The sequence below is a fragment of the Phyllostomus discolor genome, chromosome 1 (genome assembly GCF_004126475.2).
Source record: "Phyllostomus discolor isolate MPI-MPIP mPhyDis1 chromosome 1, mPhyDis1.pri.v3, whole genome shotgun sequence".
Taxonomy (NCBI): Eukaryota; Metazoa; Chordata; class Mammalia; order Chiroptera; family Phyllostomidae; genus Phyllostomus; species Phyllostomus discolor.
The window spans coordinates 99,920,742-99,938,226 of record NC_040903.2 but is presented as its reverse complement, the minus strand read 5'-3'; the positions used below and the strand labels follow the sequence as shown (position 1 = coordinate 99,938,226).

At 37.9% G+C, this 17,485-nt stretch overlaps 2 protein-coding genes across 2 annotated transcripts in view; both read left to right on the top strand.

Annotated features, from left to right (window-relative positions):
* HERC6 (HECT and RLD domain containing E3 ubiquitin protein ligase family member 6) overlaps positions 1-3,060 on the top strand; it is a 64,160-nt gene extending 61,100 nt beyond the window's left edge. The window contains 1 exon segment of the mRNA XM_036026668.1: positions 2,587-3,060. Coding sequence (XP_035882561.1) covers positions 2,587-2,798 — 212 coding nt within the window. The 3' untranslated portion in view covers positions 2,799-3,060.
* A 3,729-nt stretch (positions 3,061-6,789) lies between these two features.
* HERC5 (HECT and RLD domain containing E3 ubiquitin protein ligase 5) overlaps positions 6,790-17,485 on the top strand; it is a 43,087-nt gene continuing 32,391 nt past the window's right edge. Inside the window, 12 exon segments of the mRNA XM_028506249.2 lie at positions 6,790-7,199; positions 7,201-7,238; positions 9,186-9,202; positions 9,205-9,308; positions 9,969-10,045; positions 12,501-12,628; positions 12,630-12,666; positions 12,669-12,722; positions 13,973-14,064; positions 14,330-14,357; positions 14,360-14,459; positions 16,811-16,956. Coding sequence (XP_028362050.1) covers positions 6,970-7,199; positions 7,201-7,238; positions 9,186-9,202; positions 9,205-9,308; positions 9,969-10,045; positions 12,501-12,628; positions 12,630-12,666; positions 12,669-12,722; positions 13,973-14,064; positions 14,330-14,357; positions 14,360-14,459; positions 16,811-16,956 — 1,051 coding nt within the window. The 5' untranslated portion in view covers positions 6,790-6,969.

Below are 17,485 nucleotides of genomic sequence, written 5' to 3'. Positions count from 1 at the left end.
CATTTTAAAATTTTTTAACATCGTTTTTTATTTTAAAGTATTTTTATTATATTACAGTTTTCCCAATTTTTCCTCCTTTATCCCCCCTCCACTCTGCCTCCCGCATTCCACCCACCTTAGTTCACTAAGTTCTTCGAGTCCTCTGTTTCCTATACCACTTTTTATCTTTCCCTATTTTATGCCTACTAATTATGCTTCTTCTCCCCTGTACCTTTTCCCCCTATTCCTCCCTTCCCCCTTCCCAAAGAACTCCCTCTGTGTGATTTCCATTCCTCTAATTCTGTTCCTGTTCTGGTTGTTTGCTTAGTTTTTGTTGTTTTTCTTTTCTTTTAGGTTCATTTGTTAATAGTTGTGAGTTTGTTGTATTTTTACTGTTCATATTTTGATCTTCTTTTTCTTAGATAAGTTCCTTTAACGTTTCATATAAGGGCTTGGTGATGATGAACTCCTTTAACTTGACCTTATCTGGGAAGCACTTTATCTGGCCTTCCATTCTAAATGATAGCTTTCCTGGATAGAGTAATCTTGGATGTAGGTCCTTGCCTTTCATGATTTTAAATACTTCTTTCCAGACTCTTCTTGCCTCTAAGGTTTCTTTTGAGAAATCACCTGATAATCTAGCTGTCTCCTTTTCTCTTGCTGCTTTTAGGATTTTCTCTTTGTCTTTAATCTTGAATAAGTTAATGATAATGTGCCTTGGTATATTCCTCTTTGGGTCCAACTTCTTTGGGACTCTCTGGGCTTCCTGGAAGACTATTTCCCTTGCCAGATTGGGGAAGTTTTCCTTCATTATTTGTTCAAATAAGTTTTCAATTTCTTGCTGTTGCTCTTCTCCTTCTGGCACCCCTATAATTTGGGTATTGGAACGTTTCAGGTTGTCCCAGAGAATCCTCAGCCTCTCTTCATTTTTTTGGATTCTTGTTTCTTTGTGCTGATCCAGTTGGATGTTTATTTCTTCCTTTTGTTCCAAATCGTTGCTGTGAATCCTGGTTTCCTTCTTGTCACTGTTGGTTCCCTGCATATTTTGCTTTATTTCGTTTTGGGTATCTTTCATTTGTTCTTTCATTTTTCGACCAAGCTCAATCAACTCTGTGAGCATTTTGATTACCTGGGCTTTAAATTCTCCATCAGGTAGGATGGCAATGTCCTCATTGCTTAGTTCTGAGGTTTTGCTGTGTTCTTTCATTTGGGCCATATTTCTTTGTATTGGCATACCTCATAGGTTGTAAGGGGCAGGACTTAGGTATTCCCCCCAGGCAGGGCAACCCTCTTTGCAGTGCTGCCTGTGGGGGAGGGGCCAGAGAGGGAAAAATGCACAGCTTGATTGCTGGTCTCTAGCACACTTTCCAACAGACTCTTGTGTCAGACTGGAAGTATCTCCCACGATGGCAACCCAACCTTAGCCCACAGTCAGCTCTGAGTCTCAGTTTTCCCCTTAAGTCAGTCCTTCCTATGTAGCTCTGTGGAGCTGGGCAGCCAGCCCTACCCCTCAGCTGCCTCGATGCTGTGTTTTTCTGAGTTGGTCTTTGCAGTCCTCCTTACCGGTCTGGTTGTTCTGGTTGATTTTTTCCTTAATTCCTTGGTTGTCAGAGTTCCATGCAGTTTGATTTTCTGGTGTTTTTGATTGTTCATTGATTTTAGATAGGTTGTTATCCTTTTGGTTGTGTGAGGGAGCAAAGGGTTTCTACCTACCTTGGCTGGAACTCCCAAACTACTTTTAAAATCTTCTCTCTTAATGGGAAAAGTGTACTTCAGCCTAGTGGTTCCACTGTGTGTACCTTCATATCTGTACACTCAAGTAAGTTCACATATTTCTTCCTAATTTAAGCTTTTTCCTTAGGAGTTCCTCCCCTGCTTTGAAAGGTCACTCAGCTCCTCTCCTTGAGAATTAATCAGCCATATGTGGCCTCTGTAAAGCCTCCCCAGCACAGCACCTCTCCCCCTGCCTGGAGTCTTAGGGCTTTCATTAAGATCTTCACCTCATACTTCTTGGCTGAGCTAAAATAAACTTTCCTGTATCTTGCTATTATCTTTTTATGTACTGTTGAGCCTTGAACAACCTGAGGATTAGGGATGCCAATTCCCCTGCCACACACAAACACAAAATGGAAAGTCTGTGTATAACTTTTGACTCCCCCAAAACTTAACTACTAAGAGCCTACTGTTGACCGGAAGCCTTACCAATAACATAAACAACAGATCAACACATACTTTGTATATTATATGTATTATACACTGTATTCTTCCAATAAAGTAAACTAAAGAAAATAAAGTGTTATTAAGAAAAAGGAAAATACATTTATGGTATTCACTGAAAAACATCTACATATATGTGGACCCACATAGTTCAAACCCATCTTGTTCAAGGGTCAACTTGTATGTAATTTCCCCCTGAATAGACCATGAACTCTCTGAGGACAAAGACCAGATGTCATGATTTTTCTATGCTCCACATGGTCCCGTGTAGTTCTCTCTGCACAAGGGTACCCAATAAATATTTACTGAATGAAGTGATTAATTTCTTCCTTTTTAAAAATGTTTTGCTCTTGCTAAGAAATATTTTAACCAAAGATTTCTCCTTTCCAGTTTTTCTTACAGGAAATGATAGGCAGACTGTAAGAGGATTACAACAAATGAGAATCATATTTCAATGTCCTGAAACTTCCAGTGAAAGAGATAACCCCAAATCACTTGTATGTCATAATATTCTGTGCCTCCCTGAATATTCTACAATGGAAAGAGTGGAGGAAGCACTTAAATTAGTCATCAGCAGCAACAGAGGATTTGTTACGGAGTAATAGTGACCTCTGAGAGTCTCAATGAGGCCTCAGATTCTCAGGTTCTCTCACTCTTCCATTCTGATGTTCTTCTTTAGGTCTAATTAGTACAAGGGATTGATGGATTTTTAATTAGAATTAATATATAAATGTTGAGATATGCAACAAAGTGATGAATCAAGATAATATTTTTAATGAATCATTTCCTAATTCCTGAATTGCTATTGGAATATTTGTCTTTTAGTGAATTATTTCCTGAAAAATAATTATCATTTAAAAATAAGCCAACTAGAAGCTAATAGCTGTTTTTAAAAATATTGTGCATCTAATAAATACAGCTTGCAAATATGAAAATTTGAAAAAATAATAAAAAATGTAAACTAATTCAACTCAATTTTGAGGCACATATATGTGTACTTTATATTTTGAAATGTCTCCAGTTTTTTAACTAACTGCTGAATACTTTATTTGAAAATCTAAATGTTAAGAGATTCATTAATTCATTGAATAATTACTTATGCTCAATACTATGTTCCAAGGGTCATTCTTTTTTCTTTTTAAATATTCTATTTATTTATTTTTAGAGAGGAGAATGGAGAGAGAAGGAGAGGAGAGAAACATCAATGTGTAGTTGCCTCTTGCATGTCCTCTACTGAGGACCTGGCCCACAACCCAGGCACATGTCCTAGGCTGGGAATCCAACCTGCAACCCCTGGTTCACAGGCCAGCAGTCAATCCACTGAGCCACACCAGCCAGGTCAAGAATCATTCTAAGTGCAGATATCATTATTCTGGTTAAAGGCTGAGCCCAATAAGGAACTCTTGCCTAAATATAGTTAGGGAAATGAGAAGAACCTGAAATATGTTTCAGCATCATGGCTATAGAATAAAGAAAAGATATAAGTATGGTTGGTTATGGCCAGTGAATTTTTTGGACCAATTAAATTTTAAGTTTTAAACTGTAAGCTGTACTATGAATGCCTACTGTTATCCCAATCCACACAGAGAACCTTGTATTGATGGTAGTTTTGGGAAAGGAAAGCCTATAGGGTGAAGTCCACATTAGGTGCTAATGTGGAAAGAGGACAGGGTCACCTGAGGATAGACAGAATAGAGATAAAGAATTCACCGAAGACACTAGTGAAGTGGTCATAAGCCCCCAGCAAATCCTCAGGGTAAATTTGACAGATCTGGTTTCTACAGCAGATTGGAATGAAGGCAGAGATGTATTCTTCCTGACTTTAAGGGAAAAGGTAATTTTTACGTCTTAAGGATCCCCAGGCCTCTGACTTTTGGGTTGTGGTTCTTCAGGTCTTTCATCCCCAACATTACTTTTCTAATGCAAATGGGTGAACTGTACTAAACATTCTTTATACACTCTTTCAGAAAACAGGAAAAGAGGAAACACTTCCTAATTAATTATATGATGCCAGCATTATCCTAATATCCAAACCAGACAAAGGCATTGTGTGTTTGGGGGGGGAGAGACTATAAATATCTCTCATGAACATAGACACAAAAATCCTTTATAAAACTGTAACATATCAAATATATCCAAGGATAATAAGTATTATCCTTATTATCCTTGGATATAAAAAGGATAAATACTTTGAGACTACGTGGGGTTTAATCCAGAAATTCATTTGAAAGCTATTGTATTTTACCATAGCAGACAAAAAGCCATATAATTACCTCAATAGAGGCAGAAAAAATTTTTTGACAAATTTAATAGCTATTCATGGATGATAAATTCTCTAGCATACTAGGATCAGAAGAAAACTTAACCTGTTAGAGCTTACACACAGCTAACTTTATACTTACGGGTGAAAGATACTGAATTTCTACTAAAGTTGAGAACAAGGCAGGATGTCTTCTGAACACTTCAACATTGTGCTAGTTCGGTACTAGTCCGTACTATAGGGCAAAGAAAAAAAAGAAAAGGCATGCTGGTTGAAAAACAAGAAGTAAAACTATCTTATTTATAAACTACCTGGTCATCTATGTGTAAGATTCTAAAGGATTTATAAAACTATTAGAACTACTAAATAAAAATAAAAAGGTATCAGGATTCAAGGTAAATATATAAAATGTTTTCCTATATGTACTCACAATATTTATAAGTGAAATTTGAAAAAGTATCATTTGCATTATCAACAAAAATAAATACCAAAGGATAAAATTGTTAAGGATAAATTTACAAAATATGTTAGAATATTCACTGAAAACTAGAAAATACAGGTGAAAGAATTAAAGAAGCTTTAAATTAACTGAGAGGGAGATACATATGCACATGGACAGAAGAATCAATATTATTGGCATGTCATTTCTTCCTAAATTGATCTTACTTAGCATAATCTCAAAATCCCTGCAGTCTATTTTTTAGAAATTGATAAACTGATCCTAAAATGTATATGAAAAATGCAAAGGACCTAGAATAACTAAAACCACACTGAAGGACAATGGGGGAGCACTTGAATGATTTTAAGACTTACTCAGAATCTACAGTAATCAAGGCAGGGTAAGGCTGGAATAAAAATAAACATGTACATCAATAGAACACATAAAAAGTTTGGAAATAAATCCAATCATATGGATCAACAGAGTTTTGACACAGATGCCAAGGCAATTCAATGAAGGAAAGGTAAGATGGAACAATTGGAAATCTTTAAGGAAAAAATAAATAAACCTCTACCCTTTCTCACACCATACGAATAACTCATGTGAAATGTTACACAGACCTAAAGTATAAAACTTTTTGAATATTTAAGGAAATATTTGTAACCTTGGTTTAAGCAAAATTCCTTAAGCAGGACAAAAAAAAAAAAGACATGAACTATAAAGAAAAAAATATATTGGCATCCCATTAAAATTTTCAGCTCTTCAAAATACACTTTTAATAAAATTAAAAGGCATTGATAGGAAACATTTCAAAACATGTAATAAAAGACAATTTGTTAGAACATAAAGAATATTTATCAAGAGCTTTTAGGTAATAAGCAATTTATTAATAAATGGGCAAACCATGGGAACAGACAATTCATCAAAGAAGAGGTCAGCACTAATCGGCACATGAAAAGTTGCTCAACATCATTAATCATTAGGGAAATGGAAATGTAACTACAGTAAAGAGATCACTACAGACAATAGCTAAAATTTAAAAAGACTGACAATACCAAATGCTGGTGAAGATACAGAGTGACCCAAACTCCCATAAATTGCTGGAGGTAATGCAAAACGGTATAGCACTTTGGAAAAGTTTGGCAGTTTCTTATAATGACATTCATGTACTTACCACACAATCACAATTCCATTTTTAGGTATTTCCTCTCCAAATGAAAACATTTATCCACTAAAAGATTTGTTCACAAATATTTCAGGGCACCTCTATTAACTGTAGTCAAAACTAAAGGACTGAAATGCCCTTCGACTGCGAAATAAACTGTGGTCTACCCATATAACGGAATACCACTCAACAGTTAACAGAGAACTTTCAACGAAATTCACAGGATGAATCTCAAAAGCATTGTGCAAAATGAAAAAAAGGCATACACAAACACCTTCGTACTTTTTATTGCACTTCCAAGAAATTCTGGAAAATACAAGAACTAATTGCCAGGCGCCGCGGTTGCAGACAGGCTGCACATGTATTTCTCCCTTTCACGTTTAACTCAAAGTTGAGCTTTCTTTACCTCAATAGTTCCGGGAAATTCTGCAAGCCCGGCAGTGTCAGAGCTCCGTCTAAAAGAAAAATCAGTGTTTCTTCTTCGAAGGCCATTTGATTCAGGAATTCAAATGGTCACTCCCGCCCGGGGACAAAGGACACTGTCTCTGCACTGACCGTCAACCTGAACACCTTCCACACCTGGTTTTCCAAGGCGGTTCAGTTTCATTTTCCTTTTCGGTTTTGGACCCGCCCCCTTAAGAAACACAGAGATCCCTTTCGTTTCTCACTGAAGCGGTCGGCTCCGCCCCCAAACAAGACGTAGGGATTCCTGCGTCCGAGCCGCGGCAGACGAAGAGCGGCTCCGGTTCTTAGACGCTGCAGAGCGGTGAGCTCTGCGGCTTCGCACCGCGACCCCCTCTTTACTTTTGCCGGTGGGTCTGCTGACCTTCCCTCTCCACTGAAGGTCGGGACGGCAGAAGGTGCTTGCGTGGAGACCGGGAAAGCGGCGATGAACAGCGGCCACCGAGGATGTTGCGGGGCGGCTCGAGGCCGGGGTCCCGTCTGCCGGCGGGGTCCCGTCCGCCCGCCTCCGCGTGCCGGCCGTCAGCAGAGCCGAAAGGCGCGCAGTTCTGGTTCTTTCCCAGCGCCCCCGGCCTCAGCATCGCGCTGTCCCTGAGGACGGAGGAGGAACGCGCCAGATTGTGCTGTGCGCTCGGGCGTCTGGCGGTGCTGGAGCGCGGCGGGCCGGCGTCCAGGTGCCCAGCTGCCGGTGAGGAGCAACGGCGCCAAGAAGCCAAGTGAGTGGGGCCGGGCAACGACAGTTCGGCCCTCAGGCCTCGGGACGGGTTGTGAGGGTAGGCGGCCTGGGGCCCGCAGCGGCAACGAAACTTCTCTCCAGGGTGGCCGGAGTTGGGGAGTGAGGTTCTTCTCTAAATGAGGAAAGCTCCTGAGTGGACCCGGAGCGGCAGTGGTCCGTGGTGGCCGCAGAAACGCGCGGAGCCGGGTTCGTTCCTCGCGTTCCGTGCCTGAGGGCATCCGAGAGCTCCCCTAGGTCCCCTTTTCCAATGGCGTCGAGTTTGCGGGGCTGGCGGCGACCGCGACCACCGGACGGTCCTCTTCCGCAGGGTAGCCGCGGGAAGGGAGAGCGTGTACAGGCAGAATTTTTCACTTTAGCCAGTCTGCCTTTTTCGTTGGTTTCTGTTCAAAATTTGTTTTTCACTTGCCCCTGTTTAGAACGTAGCGACTCCGATTTGTCAGCTTTGTAGAATACCTTGTTCTCGACGGTAGTGTCTTACACTAGCAAGCACTTCACAGAGTGCTTGCAATTGCACTTATCCGAGGGGGTAGTCTCCGTAGAGATTGGGTTGGGCACTGTGGCTCCGATTTACAGGTGGGCCAAAGCAAATGGCCGCATTCCCACTCAGAAAAAATTTTGCCCCTCTGTTGAGGGAAGAAAATGATGTTCTTTTGGTTTGATTTGCTTTTAACTTGAGCGAAATGGAGCATCTTTTCTTTTTTTCTGTCATTTGCTATCCTTTTTGGTGAATCATCTGTTCGTGTATTTGCCTGGCTTTTAAGAAGTCGGGTTTTTCTTACTAATTTGAAAGAGTTATATGAACATTAAGTAATAATAGTCCTTTGTCAATCATATACGCTGTAATATTTCTCTCAACTTGCATTTAGTTGATGTTATTTTATCGTCTGCGTCATCAGTCAGTTATTTTAAGGAGGCTTATGGATTTTGTGTTATGTTAGAAGGGTATCCATACCGTTTTTTAATACACTCATCTCTACAGAAATTTTAAGTTTTAGTTTAAAGTTAACATTTTTGATAATCTTGGCTGTTATTTTAATTTAAGAAAGTAAGGTAGTGGATGTAGATTTATTTGTGTTCCCTAATGGCCACCTAGGTGTCCCAATACCTTTTTTTTGAATAATCCTTCTTTTTTTCTGACTGGTTTGAAGTGCAGCGTCTCTAAAAAATCGTTAGTCTGTTAGACCATTTTTTCTTTATTACCACAGTATTTTGTTTCTTCTAGCATGTATATGTGAGGTGGTTTGTGCTTTGATATTTTACATGAATAGGTTCTGTTTTCCTGCTTCATTGGAACTAGACTGTGAAACAAGGCCCCGAATCTACTGTATCCTACTTTAATTTTTGTGATAGACTAAATGAGATAAGAGTAAATGTTAACTAGTGAACAATTTTAAATCTCTTAACTTTTAGAAAGAGCTAAATATGCACTAATACCAATAAAAAAATTGTTATCAGCATCCTCTTTAAAAATGGACCCTCAAACATAATATTAAGAATGTAGGCATTGTGTTTTTGGTAAGAGTATATCTTAGATATACAATACGTTCGCTCCTACAATGACTATGTTGTCTAAATATTGTATTTTCTTAATAGAGTTTTTCATTGCTGTCACTTAAAATTTAGTTTTTCCATCTCAATTTATTAAGCAGGAATCTAATATCAAATTTTAATTGGCTTTTTAAAAGACATACTCAATAACAAAGTATGGATCAATGCATTCCCACTTTTTAAAAAAAGTCCAAGGCAATAATCTTTGCTAATGTGTCTGCTTTCTGTACTGGAATTTTCTTTAAAGACAAGATCATGTTAAGTCAAAGGTCATTAGTTGAAATTGTTTCCAGTTGTTTAAGTCTATTGCAATGAAATCAATGATAATAGTGGGTAATAATCAGAGTGATGATAGTTCCTGGTTGGATTTGCTCTGCAGAGTGCATTAAGTTAGGAAAAAAAAAATGAAGATACATTCCGTGGACCAAGGAGCAGAGCACATGCTGATTCTATCCTCAGATGGAAAACCATTTGAGTACAACTATAACATAGAATGTGAAAGGTAGGGAACTGTTTTTAATTAAAAATTGTTTAAATTTTACTTAAAAGGGCAATCATAATTCTGTAGTAAAATATTAATTTATGTGATTCTAGGCCCCCTGCTGTATATAGTGGCATTGTAAATAACAATGAATTCTGAATTGACCATTCGTAAACTACGAACCAATTTATGTTGCTAGGGCACTTACCATGTGTTGCTTTGATATTTAAAGGAAATGTTTGGTTAGTCTGCTTAGCCCCAAATTGGACTTTTTCAAATTATTAACTCATAATAATCCTAGCAGTTAAATTTCTAGAATAAAAGTTTTCAACCTAGGAAAAATACATTATCGTGAAATGATTTGTGATACTTTTTCCTAGTAAATCTTATGAATTAGAACTTTTTTATCTTGTATAATTCCTGCATCATAAAATTATATTGTTTGTAAAAATCTTAGAATCATCTTATTACAGTTATAACTATATAATGCACATTATTTTCCTTTGAAACCACTAATTAAAATATATCATTTTAATAATAATTTTAGATGTACTAAATGTGAAGCACAACACTGTAAATTTTTTCTTGAGCTTCAATTCTAATTAAACACAGTTAATAATTCTAACATTGATGTTGTGACTTTAATTCACAGGTGATATAAAATATATTTTCTTTCATCAGGCTTCAGTGCATTTTACCAGAAAAATATATAATTCAGATCACATGTGGAGATTATCATTCTCTTGCACTCTCAAAAGGTACTTTTCTGCAATATTAATTGTATTTAGAGGGAGTAAATGCGTGTATATGTAGAAGTAATAGAAATGCTTACTTTATAACAGGACAGAAATATGGTTTTGAATTTAATATGGTTCAGAGCACTGTTCTTAAAGGAGATATAATGAGAGAACTGTTGGACCTATAAAGTCTTTAGGTTTCCATTATTCCTATTCCTATATGTTATTCTGTCAAATTAAAAAAACTAAAACAATTTAGTAATGAGTTTGATGTTCTTTATTTTAGGGGAAAAGGATCCATGAATAGGGGAGTACAGTTCCTCACAAGCAATGGAGCGTTCTTCCCAAGGATTTTGGGCAAGAGCAATTTTATAGAGCATTAGAAGCCAAATTTGGAAATAGGGAGTGATTGCTTAGGGTTGTGTATCTGACCTTATTTGGAAGGTCAAGGAAATAAGTATAGAGCCCAGAGTTGGCTTGATATTTGGGGATCAACTGCCTGGATGGACTGTTTTTCTGGTCAAGTGGAGCATGTATAGAAACATGAAAATTTGATTGACGTGCACCCCAGATAGGAGTGGCTGCATCTTGGGTCTGGAGATTTGTTTCAACAGTTTCATGTTTTATTTTTCAAAAATGAAACAATGAAAATATTCTGAATAGTCAAATCATTCTCTCTGGATTCATGACCAGACACTGGCCAGCCTTTTCCAGAACCTTTTTCCCTTTTCTTAGTGCTCTTCCAACACCCATGGCAGTAGCTCAGAATCCCTGGGCTCTGCTTCTGTAGCCAGTTAGCAGACCCCTGATAGGTTTTCATATTGCCTTTGGAATTCAGGCATTCTCCCTAGCCCTTTATTATTTCCTGTTTCTTATCAGACACCATAATGGATTATTTCCTAAAGACACTTGACCATGGAGGAATGATTAAGACAGGAGGGTGATAGAGAGAATTTGGATCAAAGAACATTTTTTTTCATGTATAGGACAGACATAAACTGAATGGAAGCTGGATTCAGAGAAAGTAAATAATCAACTATTTGACCTGTTTTGAAGGCCCTATGGAAATTTCAGGGCATAAACTTGTATTGGAAAAAATTGACCTGATGGTTTGACTTCATCCATTGGTGAACACACATTTAATTTTGAGTATCTACCACGTTCAGGTTATGAAGATGATGCAGACACACTGTGCCTTCTAGAACTCCAGGGTCTAGTGATGTAGGGGGGAAGGGGATGTTCAGGGTTTATAGCTGGTAAATCCCATCTAGGAAAAAGGATAGTTGGGGAAGAAGAAATGAAACTGCATGCTCATCATCATATTCTTGGTGGCCAAAAGGTTCGTCATGATAATTATGTTAGGAGGACAGGCTCTGCCACTAGATCTTGCATAGTATCTTGCAAAGAGGTGTCTAGTTAAGAGTTAATTCTGATATATTTTCAGACTTCATTAGTTATTGTCAACTAACTCTATTACATATTAGCTGAAAAACTTTCTTTAAAAATATATTTCATACATTCAACTAATGGAAGAAGGTGCTGGTTCTTTTAAGATACTGTGTGTAATTTCAACTGTATTTTTTAAATGAATATTTATAGTACCTTTATTCAGAATCGTCAGAAATGAGAAACAACCCAAATGTACTTTGGCTAGCTAATGAAGAAAAACTGCCATATCATACTATGGAGTACCACTTCACAGTACAAAAGAATGGACTTTTGATGAATGTAACATCAAATATATCTTTAATTGTTTATTTAGGATCTTTAGGCACATTAAGAAGAGGGGGTTCACACAGAGAAAAAAGAGTGATTTTAGGTTTTAGGTTTTTATCCAAATGTAAATGTTTTTGTTTTCTAGAGGCCTATCCTCTGGGTTTTTAAAAAATAAGTATTTCATGAATTTAATTATAATATGTTCAGATAGCTTCTTCATTCTGCCTGTCTTCTGTAACAAACAAACTATAAGTTGGGTGGCTTATATTGAAGAAACTTCTCATAGTTCTGGAGGCTGGAAATCCAGTTCAAAGTGCCAGCACATTGGTGACTGATGAAGAGCCATCTTCTTATCCAGTAGAAAAGATAAGAGAGCTCTCTGAGGTGCCCTCTTACGAGGGCACTAATGCCATTCATAAGAGATCTATCTACCTTCACAATTTTCCTCTAACCCTAATCACCTCCCAAAGGCCCCACCTCCTAATATCACATTGAGGGTTAAGATTTCAGTGTATGAATTTGAGGAAGACACCGCTGTTTAGGTCTATAACCCTACCCTTTGAGGTACAAGGTAAGGAAATATAACTGTTAACTGCTAATAAGATTCTCTGGTTTTCTGATTCAGAATATGGGATCTAAGAAGTCCCGTCAGTTTGAATATAAGAGTTTCTAATAGTATACCAGTAATATGGATTGCATAGGTAATGCCCTCTGCTGTGTTTAAACTTAATAAGACAGCATTTTCTTTGTTTATGTCAAGGTGGTGAACTTTTTGCATGGGGACAGAACTTACATGGCCAGCTTGGACTTGGAAAAGTACTTGACTCAACCCCTACACCACAGATTGTGGAGCGCCTCTCTGGAGTCCCCTTGGCTCAAATTTCTGCAGGGAAAAGCCCACAGCATGGCTTTATCCATGTCTGGAAACATTATTCATGGGGAAGAAATAATTTTGGACAACTAGGCCTGGGCCACACCAACAGTATGGAAACATATTTTGAAATTCATGTTATCAACAGATATATTTGTTAGATAAGTAATGAATTTAACACAGACATTCCTTTTAAAAATGGTTTAAGTCCTTACTTTTATTTTTACTGTTCTTCCTGATTATCTCTCTGTGTTCAGGACAGAATCAGTTTAAAAGTCATGCATAGTGTGGAAGAAGTCCTTGCTATAATTGAGACACATGTTAGGACTGTGGTAAGGGGGAAAGAATTTCAGACTGGGAATTGGAACACCTGGATTGTGGTTCCCATTTCACAGTTAACTAACTGCAGGGCCTTATCTGGTCACTTACAGTTTTTCTCTAGGCCTTATTTTTTTCTGTAAAGTGATGAGTTTGGATGAAATGACCTTCAAGGTACATGTGCACTTAAGTGTCTATTAATATAATTATACTATGACCAAAAGGTACTAACATTTTATCTTAGAAACTCACATATCCCAATCATATCCTATAAGCCATTAATTACATCTGTACACATACACACATTGGTGTGTACACAATAAAACATGTACAATAATTCCCAATATTGAACTACCTCCACATAGTAGATGACAGAACAACTTACAATGCCAGATACCTTGTTAGAGTTTTCAGATGTAGGAGACTCCATTGGTTTATCAACTCTGGTAATGTACACTTATCCTCCCGAGTTAGGGTCAAAACACTGCATTTCTGCTTGATGTGGTCCCATGCTAATTACTCAGGAGAGTAATAAGTCAGTGTTAGAAAAATATTCAAAGGAGGCAAAGGAATAAAGGGCAGTTAAACTGTTTTCCCTGAATCTCTTAAGTGTTTTGACAAGAAAATAATCATGAAAGAAAGAAGGTATAGGGTGAGGCAAGGACACCATAGTAGAGAATTTAAAACAAAAAAAGGATATTTCCTTTTCATTAAAAAGGATAATTTTCGATGGTAATTGAAAATATCAGATATCTTGCAATTACATTTAATCAGGCTAAGTTAAAAAGAGGACAATGGGCTCTGGGAAGTGGCTTGATACTTCCACAGGTGAGTACCCCCAAATGTGGTTTTTTTACCATTGCCTAATCCCACCCTTAAGCCTAAATACACCTACATAGAGCCTTTCTTGTCACAATGTGTTGGAAACGATTGCTGTTATTCTAAGAGGAAGTAGTCCAGGTATTTTTACCAGTAGCACAGAACTCTAGTGTGAAATTCAGCATTTCCTTTTGGTCACTTCAACTATTCTTTCCTTTGTATAGATGAAGATTTTCCTTCCCTAATTGAAGCACTAGACAGTCAGAAAGTTGAGTTCCTTGCCTGTGGTGGCTCTCATACTGCCGTGCTCACAAAGGTGCGTGTCCTCATGTTTCCCTGACTGTACTTTGGAAGAACACTTTGTAGTGGGGAAAGCACTGGAACACCTAGGTGTGGGCAGCTAGGGAAATTAGCCCCAGGGAGGAGAGGGTCATCATTTCCCACAAACTGGACTGTCTTCCTGATAACTGAGGGTTTTGCTTGACAGTGCTTTTTAATTATTCACCGATGCCTTTGTGTCAGTGGATACAACTTCTGTGTCTTATTTCTTTAGAATCTCATACAAAGTTCTGGTTCCTTAGGATGGGCTCCTGTTTACATTTGGTGCTGGAAATACGGGCAGCTCGGTCACAATTCAACAGAGAATGAGTTAAAACCCTGTTTGGTGGCTGAGCTTGTTGGAAATAGAGTGACCCAGATAGCATGTGGAAGGTAAGTTGTAAAGTGTCGATGAACGTTGATCAAATGCGTAAGATAAATGTAGATGGGAAGTTTAATAAAATTTCCATTGATTTCATTCGTTGAGATAAAAGTGTTAAAACATTTTCATATGGGTGAAAATGCTTAATTTACATTATTATTGATAGATAATCATAGTTTTTATTTTAGCACACATAGTTGTTTTCTTTTTTTAGTTAAATCTTTTTTTAATTGTATTTTTTTCCCCTTTATATTCCTCTACCCTCAGCAAGCACCACACAGCTGTCCATGTCCATGAGTCCTTTTTCCTAAGATGCCGCCCCTTCAGTGAAATGTCTTTGTATCTGTTCAAATGCATTTTGTCTTTAAGAAAAATGTCATTTATTTAGGAAAAATAAACTAACAAAACAGAGGCAGACTTACAGATAGAGAACAGATTGCCAGCTCTTAGAGGGGAATGGGGCTTGGGAGCTGGTTGAAAAAGGTGAAGGGATTAAGCAAAAAAAACAAACAAAAACCCTCATAGACAGACAACAGCTTGGGGATTATCAGAGGGAAGGGGGTTGTGGAGGTGTAGGAGAGAACAAAGGTGAGATAAATGGTGATGGAAGGAGACTTGACTGGAGTGGGTGAACATACACTACATATACAGATGATATGTTACAGAATGTACACTTGAAAACCTATATAATTTTAACCAATGTTATTTGAATGAATTCAGTGAAAAAATAAGCATGAATCTCAAACGATCAATCCATTAATTGTTATCACTTTCTCACAACCCCTCAGGGGCCATCATACTTCATTACCATAATTCTTTCAGAGTGATCACCTTCAAGTCAAAGACAAATTTGTCATTGGTTTGAGTAAAATATTGAGAAGTTTGACTTTCACAGCTTTTTAAAAACAAAGTAGAAAAACTTTCTCAAACTCCTTGGTTTATGTAATTATTTTCTTCCTTGAACATCATTCAATCCACTTCTCACCAGGGGTGGTGTCTTGGTTCTTGGAGTTAAGAAATATTTTCACCCAGATACACCTATTCTTTTGAACAGTTTTTTTTTTCATCACTAACCACAAACAGATTCATACTGTACTGAATTTTTTAGGTTCATTTGTTTGTTTACTCAACCTTTGCTATTAACTGGTGTATGTACTTTCAGTCTACATAAATAGACTCATGATCTCAGAGTGAAATTACATAAATGAATATTGTGAAGGTAGACCACAAATTATTGGGATGGCATAATTTCCTGCATTCACTGATGTCTGCATTATTCAAAGAAACTATTATCCAAATCACCATATTGGATTCTTCATAACACACCTTCTTTTGTTTGAAGAGAAGTTGTCACATTAGAGATGCCTTAATGCAAACCAGGGCAGTACCCCTACTAACACAGGAGAATTCACTGGAAAGACAGAACCCACTGAAAACTATCATAGTCATGGTCACATTTATTACAGGAGGAAGATACACATTAATATACCCAAGGAAGAGATGCATATGCATAGACAGAGCCTAGGAGGGGTCAAATAAGGAACTTCAGGCATCTGCTCCCCTTGACAGTGTTACCTCTTCCCAGCCTGATACATGATAATGTGCAGAGTATGCCAACCAGGAAGCTCACCAAAGTCCAGAGTGTTATTGCAATTTCATTGCTTAGTTGTGATTGATGGAGTCATGCCTAGGTAGAATTCAAAGTCCAGCCTCTCCCTCCCTTGTTAGGTTTGCCTTATATGCAGCCAGAGGGGCCCTCCATAAGCCGTCTGGGTAAACTATTAAGTGTGGTCTCAGGGGCCTGCCAGGAATAATAAAGACATACTTGTCACTTGGCTAATTCTAAGGGTTTAGAGGTTACCTCCCAGGCACTGTGGACAAAGGCTGAGCCTCTTTTTGAGTAAGGCCAAATTCTATACAGTGGGAGAGACCATTGAACAAAGTTGTAAGAAAATCAGTGTGATAAAATCTTTGGGAAATAGAGTGAAAACTCAGAGGATCACCTAATTCCATTTTCTAGGATGGAAAGAGGAGGGACTCAGGTGGCTTCTAAGAGGTGGGGATTCTCAAGCCAAGGCTTAAAAAGGAAAGAAAAGGCAAAGGGAGATGCTTGTTCCTGATGAAGGGAATACCGTTTGCCAAGGTGCAGCATCATGGTATTGAGTGGACTTAAGGATTCCAAAGTCATCTCAATCACACATTGATGGTTTCTTAAGTTTCCAGATGGCAATTTTCATGCATTGGCAGTTGGTTAGCTAGTTTCATTCATTGGATAACCTAATTTTATCAGTTTACTGCATTGCTGTGAACTTTCGTTGTAGATAATTGAGAACTGGCCATATGTGTGTTTTTTTTTAAATAGGTGGCACACACTTGCCTATGTTTCTGATTTGGGGAAGGTCTTTTCATTTGGTTCTGGAAAAGAAGGACAGCTGGGAAACGGTGGAACACATAATCAGCTGATACCACTTCCCATGAAATTGCCATCAAATGAAGAAATCAGATTTGGTAAATTCTATAGGAGCACAGGATTTAGCATAAATATCTTTGTCAAGAAACTGTAATGTGGCAAGAAAAGAAATGTATGCCTGTGAAAGGAGTTTCTCTAAACATTGGTTTCATATTTTACTTAGAATTTAAAATATCCAGTCTAATTTATTGAGTCAAAATAACTTAGTTTCCTCTTACACCTTCAGATGAAGATTAATTTGGATTTAAAATGATACAACATAAAAATAGACTACATGGATTCAAAAGCATATGCGGCCTCTGATTGCAGTTTGTAGGGGGGCCTATTAGTTTCACGGTGATTTGTTTTCTTACCTGGTTAAATTGACTCATAATCATGTAACATCCTCAGAATGAGAGTAGCTGACATATGTGAGGTAACTGTGCTGAACACTTAAAAGATGTGTTGTCTTACCTCTCCTTGGACAGTTCAGGGAGACATGTATTCTCAGTCCCATTTTAATGAAAGGTGCAGAGACTTAGAGAGCAAAGGGTTAGCCTGTAAATAGTTTGGCTGGATTTGAACTGT